Source organism: Gigantopelta aegis, chromosome 2 (assembly GCF_016097555.1).
Source record: "Gigantopelta aegis isolate Gae_Host chromosome 2, Gae_host_genome, whole genome shotgun sequence".
NCBI classification, from domain to species: Eukaryota; Metazoa; Mollusca; class Gastropoda; order Neomphalida; family Peltospiridae; genus Gigantopelta; species Gigantopelta aegis.
Window position 1 is genome coordinate 37830637 of NC_054700.1, and position 10000 is coordinate 37840636.

General features: G+C 38.6%; 1 protein-coding gene across 1 annotated transcript in view; it reads left to right on the forward strand.

Annotated features, from left to right (window-relative positions):
- The window catches only part of LOC121378058 (galactose-3-O-sulfotransferase 2-like), a 20302-nt gene extending 14949 nt beyond the window's left edge, over positions 1 to 5353 (forward strand). The window contains exons 3-4 of the mRNA XM_041506161.1: positions 2647 to 2732; positions 3352 to 5353. Of these exons, the coding sequence (XP_041362095.1) occupies positions 2647 to 2732; positions 3352 to 4577 (1312 nt within the window). The 3' untranslated portion in view covers positions 4578 to 5353. The remainder of the gene's footprint in view (positions 1 to 2646; positions 2733 to 3351) is intronic.
- The last annotated feature ends 4647 nt before the right edge of the window (positions 5354 to 10000 follow it).

Genomic DNA, 10000 nt, shown 5'->3' on the forward strand with positions numbered 1-10000 from the left:
GGCGTCATGGTTAGGCCATCGGTCTACAGGCTGGTAGGTACTGGGTTCGGATCCCAGTCGAGGCATGGAAGTTTTAATCCAGATACCGACTCCAAACCCCGAGTGAGTGCTCCGCAAGGCTCAATGGATAGATGTAAACCACTTGCACCAACCAGTGATCCATAACTGGTTCAACAAAGGCCATGGTTTGTGCTATCCTGCCTGTGGGAAGCACAAATAAAAGATCCCTTGCTGCTAATCGGAAAGAGTAGCCCATGTAGTGGCGACAGCGGGTTTCCTCTCAAAATCTGTGTGGTCCTTAACCATATGTCTGACGCCATATAACCGTAAATAAAATGTGTTGAGTGCGTCGTTAAATAAAACATTTCTTTCTTTCTTTCTTTTCATTTGCACCTGAACAAAGAGGACTGCCACTCCCAAACTAGTTTAATGAATCAAGACTAGCGTCGGACAGAGCTCATTAGAATAAGTATAGCTGTGATAACTGATCTTTTAATTTTATCGGAACCTTCATTCCAGCTATATGGGCGGGGCGTAGCCCAGTGGTATAGGATCGATCCCCGTCAGTGGATTGGGTTATTTCTTGTTCCAGTCATTGTACCAGGATTTGTATATCAAAGGCTGTGGTATGTGCTATCCTGTCTCTGGGATAGTGCATATAAAATATATTTTGCTACTAATGGAAAAATGTAGCGGGTTTCCTCTCTAAAACTATGTAAAAATTACCAAATGTTTGACATTCAATAGCCGATAATTAATAAATCAACGTGCTCTAGTGGTGTCGTTAAACAAAACATTTTTCATTCCAGATAAAAGCTAGAGATATTTCGATTTAATTTAGTAATACCTTCAGATGGTGAGTTTGGTCAAAGTTTTCCAATACGTGTTGAGGAAGCAAGTGTTTTAACTACGGTTATCCTTCCAGAAATTGTTGTGTACTTTCCACGACTGGAATTCAACAATGATCGTATGTTGCTAATTCTTTCATTACAATGTGTACCCCAAATCTAGCTTTTTGTTTAGTGTTATTCCTAAAATATAAAAATTTGATTCACACCGATCGAGGCAGGACTGTTTGTGCAACGGTGTTTTCAAGGGACCTAATGCAATCCATGTGTCGTCTGCAAATTGTCCTATTCTATATATATATTCAACTCCGTCGATTTTAATTCCATTAAAGGAATGCTTAAGCAAGACTTTTGGACTGGTATGCACATTCAACGATATATAATGCACATTATTGCTAAATATCAACAAGTATAATCGTATAGTTAATTAATAAAACGGTTAAAAGTGACGGCTATTATATATAACGGGCGCAGCCATTTTGTACCAACCCATTGAATACGCCCTCTGGCGAGCCGGTGGTTACGTAATACTTAACGTGTCACGTCAGGAATTAGTCTTAAAACTGAAGAAACAAAACGTACCTGATTTTTGCGGATGCATCGCAATATTCTGTAATAATATACATCCCAGTAAGCCAGCAATAAGTATATATTATTCTTCAATATAAAATAAACGACCATTGTCAAAGTGTCGAAATAACTGTATTATTTTTCATCCATACATTAACCCACGTACTGAAATGATAATATGAGTGTTTTCTTAGTTAATTGGTATTTTCTTTCCGTGGCCCGTACCTGTGGTTCTTGATTGGCAGGTGTATAATTTGAACAGTCACCAGTCAGGGTGTCTAGACACAAACAAAAATACGTGCCTGTTTTAGTAAGATCAAAGGGTATTGTGGAATAACCGCCCGACCACCCCTAAAATCGTAATGGACATTATCAACCGTCCTGCTTTATTACTGTAAATAATTCTGTAAATAGACTGTCCCATGCATTTTTTCTTTTGATTTTTAAAAAAAAGAAAAATACTATAACCCCATTTCGTTCTATTAATGCAAATTGAAATATATTTAGTTAAATAGTTTATTATATTATCAAGTCATTTATGTTGTTTTACAAGTCAGGTTGATGAAAGCGAAGCACCTTGTCGTAAATTAGATCATTTCTTTACACTGTGCAAACAGGAGTTGGGTCGGAGCTGACGTTACTTCGCCCCAAGCTATAGTACAGGACGACACGAAAACGAAAGAAAATGGCTGCACCAGTTCGCAGGAATAATGACGGTTTTTTTATTAACTCCAAAATTAAGTGTTTTTCATTTCTTACAGTGTCAGTATGTGTTGGTGGTCCGGTTATGCATCTTTCCAACACATAAGGCTCATGTTTGAGTTTACTCTCCCTTTAATATTTGGATTATTTCGGATAAAAATACCAAGAATGTCTACGCAAATAATAAATAAATATGGCGATAGAGGATCACCTTGTCAGCAACCTATTTCGATATTAAAAGGCTCCGAGGCTGCTATATAGGATGGTGCCAGTTTATAAATCACATTTAATACAGATAAAGGTCGCCATTTTTATTTATTTTTAATTATTATTTATTTTTTTTTTTTTTGGGGGGGGGGGGGTTGGGGGGGGGGTCTAATATCTATTTGTGTTCTTCTTCGAAGTGATATGAAAGCAATGTTTATTTTATCAATTTTACATACATTCAGTCTTTATTTATATCTTTATATATTTTAGTACAAATTGGAATTATGTTACTAATAATGAACTATTATTATCATTGCAGGTTCTGTTTGGTGGCGTTTTTTGTTGTTTCTGTGATGATAACATTGCATCTCCTATATTTCATGTTGTACACCTTCAAGACCAAACGTAATATATATTCATATCCAAAATATTTTTTGCTGAAAATGTCATTTTCGATTTAAAACAACTCGGCTTACAGAAATCCTCAAACGGTACAGCACTCGCCCGAGGTGCTTGAGTCGTAGGATCGTTCCTCCTCGTAGTACCCATAGAGTTTTCCCCGTCGCAACCAGCACCCCACGACTGGTATATCAAAGGTCGTGATGTGTACCATCCTGTTTGTGGGAAAGTGCATATAAATGATTCCCTTGCTAACAGTATAACAATGAAGGTCTTTTCCTCTGAAGACTAAGTGACAGTTACCAAACATGAGACATCCAGTATATGATGATTAATTTATCAATGTGCGGTAGTGTTAAACAAACAGAAAGATTATGCTGATAAAGAGATTTCACTTGGCGATTCTTGCCACCAAAACGATTTCGCAGGACGATCCTTATACATTTCATTGGGAGAATCTTATACTTCTGAACTGATTTTACTTATCGAATCTTATGCTTCTGAACTGATTTTGCTAATCGAATCTTATGCTTCTGAACTGATTTTACTAATCGAATCGTATGCTTCTAAATACATTCAAATGAAATACCATGTTATTCTAATAATTTCTCTAAATATATTTCAGTTGGTGAGGTTTATACTTCTGAAGACGCACCTGTCCATGGCCCTTTTGCCAATAAACTAAGTTACCCACAACCAGTATACCATAAGGACAAGACCAGCACGGGGTGTTCAAAAAAGACAAACATTGCGTTTCTAAAGATGCACAAGTGTGGTAGCTCCACAGTAACTAACGTACTGCAGAGATTTGCCCTCAAACGGAATCTCAACGTTGTTTTACCTTTAAAGCCTAAAAACGAAAGTATGAACAATATATTTGGATATGGTTTGTTTTTTCGTAAAGATATGGTCATCCCATTACCAAAAGGCCAAGCGTTTAATCTCCTCTTCAATCACATTATCTACAACAGACAAATATTTCACGAACTGCTTCCAAACAACACATTTTATTTTGCAGTTATTAGAGAACCGGTGACCAGATTTATGTCTTCGTTTAATTATTTTCAAATGGCAATGCATATGGCTAACGTGAAGCTTCAAAAGAAGAAGCTGGGAATCGAACACATAAAGTATCCCTATCCTTCACTGTCACAAATGACCCTTGGAAGATTGATGTATTCAGGGTTGTCTGCTTTTCTTCGCAACACGAGCATGTTGACAGACAAACGGTTAATAAGATATGCCTTTAACAACGTCGCTTTCGACTTCGGTGTACCTCTAGACAAAGTCAATGATTTTACCTTTGTTCTTGAATATATCAAAGAACTGGACAAAGATTTTCACTTTGTAATGATTATGGAACACTTCGATGAATCTCTCATTCTTCTCAAACGACTCCTTTGTTGGGAACATAAAGACATTCTGTACAGTCCACAACTTTCACGCGGAAATTACGTTGTGGCCGCCGCAGATTTAACCACAGAGGACTTGGGTTTCCTCAAAGATCTGCAAATGGCAGACACTATGATTTACAATCACTATAAGCAGCTGTTTTGGAGACGCATGTCGGCTGCTGGGCCGGATATTTACGACGAAGTACAAACATTCAAACGTACCCAGAAAACCGTGCTTTCTTTCTGTTACACGAATTTGTCCAGGTTCCTGGTTATTGGAGCATCTCGGTGGAATGAAAAGTTTTCTGTCTCCAGAGAAGACTGTAAGTTGATGTTGGCATGGGAGGTAACTTTACACAACAGGCTCGTCGACATAGCCGTTGAAAAAGTGAAGCATCAAGAAGAACCAAACTTCCTCTACAGATTCCATAAATATTTTGATAAATGGTTCGATTAGAGATTATAAGAACCAACTCGCATTGTCCTTACCACGACAGAGTGTAACTTGCTGAAGGCGTCCCGGTTCTTTGGATACATTTCATCGTTACTCTGTGTCCATACAGGCTTTCTGCCAGACAATAATTTGAGAGTACGTAATAAAATCAAAATTGATCACAAGTGCCCCATATTAAGTGGTTATGAGTTTGAAATCCTTTGAAATTGAACACAGCATTTCATGTACTTTGACAAATTTTAAACAGCAGTTTTCTTTTTATAATATTTTTAAAAAATAATAATACAATGTATCCAATAATTTCCTAATTTTACGGCAGTGTTACCCCCTCGAACCCTTTGGCAGACAACCTGTCAAAGAGGTGGTGGGTTGTGTTACATTCAAAGGGAATTCGTGGTAGACAGGTGATATAATAATCCATATCGCTTATAAACGTTCTGTTCCAGCAATCCACATAACATGCACTCATATAGAAACAGGAGGCAAGTAAACATTTGAAGGCCTGACTGACTGAGACGTACGTCGCGAAACTCCCGAGATGTTAGGATGCAATGGCGGACCCAGGACACATTTTAGGGAGGTGACCAAGGGCAAAAGGCACATGGAGCAACTTCCCGAAAAGGGCACTTCAATGAAAATTGTAAATAATTTCTTCAAAAAAGGGGCACTTTATTTTTTTAGAGGGAGGGACAGGTCCCTTCCCTTGGATCCGCCCTTGAGGGTGGGTGTAATCGGGGGAATGCTTCCAACATTTTTTTTTTTTTAAACTAGATATCCTGAAATGCTATCCAATCAAATAATTCGTTACGATTATAATCACAAATGTCATGAATATTAATAATAAACACTCGATCATTTTGCCACGTATTATTTTTAAGTAACTTTGTATTAAATCCATTTAGCTGAACTCGTTTGACTCCCTAGGCATGTCATCAACAAAAAAACATTTCTTCAAGTCCCGATCCAGAGGGGGAGGGGACAAATTCTCCCTTGCTCCCCCTTCCCTGTAGACGTTCTCGTCCTGCACTATATTTGGTGGTGATGAATTTTATTTATAAAATAGCATTTCAAACAAACGGAAGGGTGGTTATAAGACCTATGACCGCCTTTTGTATTTCAATGTAGTTGGACCTCACCATGCAAATAGTGCAGTGTCCAAATGTAAATAACAAAACAATATCATATAGTCTGTCAGTCACAAATAACTTTAATCAATAATATAGAGTTTGTCAGTCACAAATAGCATTAAACAATAATATATAGTTTGTCAGTAATAACATTAAACACTAATATATTATAGTTTGTCAGTTATAAATAACATTAAACAATATAGTTTGTCAGTCATAAAAAAAACACATTATACAATAATATCTAGTTTGTCACAAATAACCACAAACAATAATATATAGTTTGTCAGTCACAAATAACATTAAACAATATAGTTTGTCAGTCATAAAAAAACACATTATACAATAATATCTAGTTTGTCACAAATAACCACAAACAATAATATATAGTTTGTCAGTTATAAATAACATTAAACAATATAGTTTGTCAGTCATAAAAAATACATTATACAATAATATCTAGTTTGTCACAAATAACCACAAACAATAATATATAGTTTGTCAGTCACAACACGTAATTATATTTATTACCTTTTAAATAAATTGTATTCGCTTTGATTGGTCAGTAGCTGATGCATACCACAAGTACACCGTGTCATTTGTGGGATAATACAGGATTTGCGGGAAAATAAAGAATTTGTCGGGGTGTACGAAATGTCACGTGATTTGCTCGACTGGCTGTACGAAAATACAAACTGCGGATGAGACAATCTAATTAAAATGAGCTCACTGGTTAATTAATATTACCTGTGGATCTAATAGCATCCCGTCGGAGCTCATGTCCAGTTAACTTTTCATTCGACCAATCAAAACCTTACTTGCATAATCATGCCAGTGATTTGAAAAGAATTTGAAAACATTCGGAATTATGCCGAGGGTATACGAAATTATTCGGGTGAATTACTAAGTATGCCGGAAACTAATTTCAATATAAAATTTTATATAAAATTCATTTCAAGACAAAAAAACCCACGTGATAGTAATTTGAGAGCTCAAGATAATAGGCTCAGCCCCAACCTCAGTATAATCAGTCGAGATCATAACTTTCCTTTTAAAGGGACATTATTGAGTTTGCTGCATTGTAAGATGTTTCCGACTAATAAAATATTTCTACGATTAAATTTGCATACTAAATATATTTTCTTGTTTAGAATATCAGTGTCTGTATATTCAATGTGTTTCTGGTCTTCTTAATATTTATAAGAAGCCCAAACTGGATTTTGTCTTCAAATAATTTCGTACGTACGAAAAAACAATATTTTAGGAAATAGATGAAATTTAACCTAGTACAAATATTAGAACGATCAGAAACACGTTTAATATAGAGCCACTAATATTGTATGCAGAAAAATATATTTGATATGTAATTACAATCGTTAAAAAGTCTCTTTTAGTCGATAACATCTTAAAAAGTGCAGCAAACTCAGGAATGTCCCTTTAACATGAAACATTTTCATATCTACATTTACGTAATTTGACATCATCAAAGTATTTTTAAGCCACAAGTAAACATCGATCGACTTAGTTTTTTTTCTGCACATGCTGAATGCACACTCGACTTATTATCTCGAGCTCTCAGCTTATTATCTGAGCGCATTACTGATTATCTCAAGCGCTCAACTTATTATCTCAACTGCTCAACTTATTAACTTGAGCCCTTGACTTATTATCTCGAGTGCTCGACTTATATTATCTCGAGCGTTTGACTGATTATCCTTAATGCACAACTTATTATCTCGAGTGTTCGATTTATCTAAGTTTTGCGACAGTTGTAATTTTATTATATACTCTTCAAAAAAAGAAACGCAAAAGGGTACAAATGGGTTATAACTCCGATTTTATGTTTCCTACCGGTTCATGCTTTGTGAATATAAGGTCATTGCATGTCCCAAACACATTCCCACGGTTACATTCGATAAAACGCAGCTACTGTACAATAAAGTTCCAAAATGTGAATATTCGCAAAAACGCAGCCACGTGCAAACCATGTCACCACTGCACGTGCGTTGTCTGCACGTGCAACATGAACACCGACAGTATAAAAGTGCAGGGTGTTCGCTTGCCTGGCCTCTGTATCTGGCCGACAGTTGACAATCCAGGACATGCCACGTCTCAGTGAACCGCAGAGAAACAATGCCATCGGCCGACTAGACGCAGGCGAATCCAGAACGGCCGTTGCCAGGGCATTCCATGTGTCCCCAAGCACCATCTCCAGACTGTGGGACCGTTACCAGCAACATGGATCAACACGTGACCTCCCTAGATCCGGTCGACCACGGGTCACTACCCCCGGGCAGGACCGCTACATCCAGGTACGCCACCTTCGGGAACGATTGACTACTGCCACCTCCACAGCCGCAGCAATACCAGGTTTGCGCAGGATATCCGACCAGACCGTACGGAACCGCCTACGTGAGGTAGGAATTCGTGCCAGACGTCCAGTTCGAGGTGTCATCTTAACACCACAACACCGTCGACTCCGACTGCAGTGGTGCCAGATTCATCGACAATGGCCTCAACTGCGATGGAGACGGGTGTGGTTCAGTGATGAGTCCCGATTTCTGCTCCGACGTCATGATGGAAGATGTCGCGTGTATAGGCGTCGTGGTGAACGTTATGCGGCAAACTGCGTGCAGGAAGTGGACAGATTCGGCGGGGGTAGTGTCATGGTGTGGGCAGCCATCTCACACACTGGCAGAACTGACCTGGTCCACGTGCAGGGCAACCTGAATGCACAGGGCTACATTGACCAGATCCTCCGGCCACACATCGTTCCAGTTATGGCCAACGCCAACGCAGTGTTCCAACATGACAACGCCAGGCCTCACACAGCACGTCTCACAACGGCTTTCCTACAGAACAACAACATTAATATCCTTCCTTGGCCATCGATATCACCGGATTTGAACCCAATTGAGCATCTATGGGACGAGTTGGACCGACGCCTCCGACAGCGACAACCACAGCCCCAGACCCTGCCCGAGCTGGCAGCAGCCTTGCAGGCCGAGTGGGCCACCATCCCCCGGGACGTCATCCGTACTCTGGTTGCTTCAATGGGCAGGCGGTGCCAGGCAGTTGTCAACACACGCGGAGGCCACACCCGGTATTGACTCCAGATGACCTTGACCTTGGTGGTGTGTCCTATCACTTACTCACAATGGACTAGAGTGAATTGTGAACAATCCTGCAACATTTGGTAATTATCGGACTCACCATTCAATAATTAAATCAATTCTCCAAATGTTACGACAATGTGGTTTTGCGTTTCTTCTTTTGAAGAGTATATATTGATTGTCATCCCCTTCCAAACCCTCCCCAAAGTTCCCTTGGCATTCCGCCTCATGTCACTGCCCCCTTACCCCCCCCCCCCCCCAAATGGATTTTCTGGATCCGCTACTGGTTTGTTTAATTATAAAATAAATAAAAAATCTAAAAGGTAATAAATTCGTTACGCGGTTTTTTGGTATGGCGTACGGGATTGTACGCCCCTCCAAAATCTGTATTTCCTGAGGCGCAGCCGCAGAAAATACAGATTTTTTTTGTTTTATTTAACGATACACAACATATTATAATTAGGAATAAATGGTGTCAGTCATAAGCATCAATCTAATGAGAGAGTTGCTTCCCTTTTTGACCTCTAAAAGTGTGTTCCTGGTACCAGACAGTGTTTCATTGGAGCAGCTATGACTTGGATCAAAACACCTTTAGGACTACCTTGTCTAGAGAAAAAAAGAAGAAAAAAAGAAATGTTTTATTTAACGATACACTCGACACATTTTATTCACGGTTATATGGCGTCATATTATGGTTAAGGACCACACAGATATAGAGAGAGGAAACCCGCAGTTGCCACTTCATGGGCTAGTCTTTTTGATTAGCAGCAAGGGTTCTTTTATATGCACCATCCCACAGACAGGGTAGTACATACCACGGCCTTTGATATACCAGTCGTGGTGACCTTGTCTAGAGATACGAACTTGAATAAAGTGGATAGCTTTGCTGATCACAGTAATTAATATAGATACTAATGGTTGTTTACGGTAAATTACTCGCCTGCGTAAAATCGAGACATAGTTATGCAGATCCATGGTTATCTCGAAGGGTTATGATAATTAGATGCTGACAAATCATGAAATAGCATAACCATCATACGTAAGCACTAAATTTTATATTAATTGTCTCCTTCAAGGGTCATTCCTGAGTTTGCTGCAATTTTTAAGATGTTATTGACTAACAGAGACTTTTTAACAATTGTTATTACATAACAAATATATTTTTCTGCATAAAATATCAGTGGCT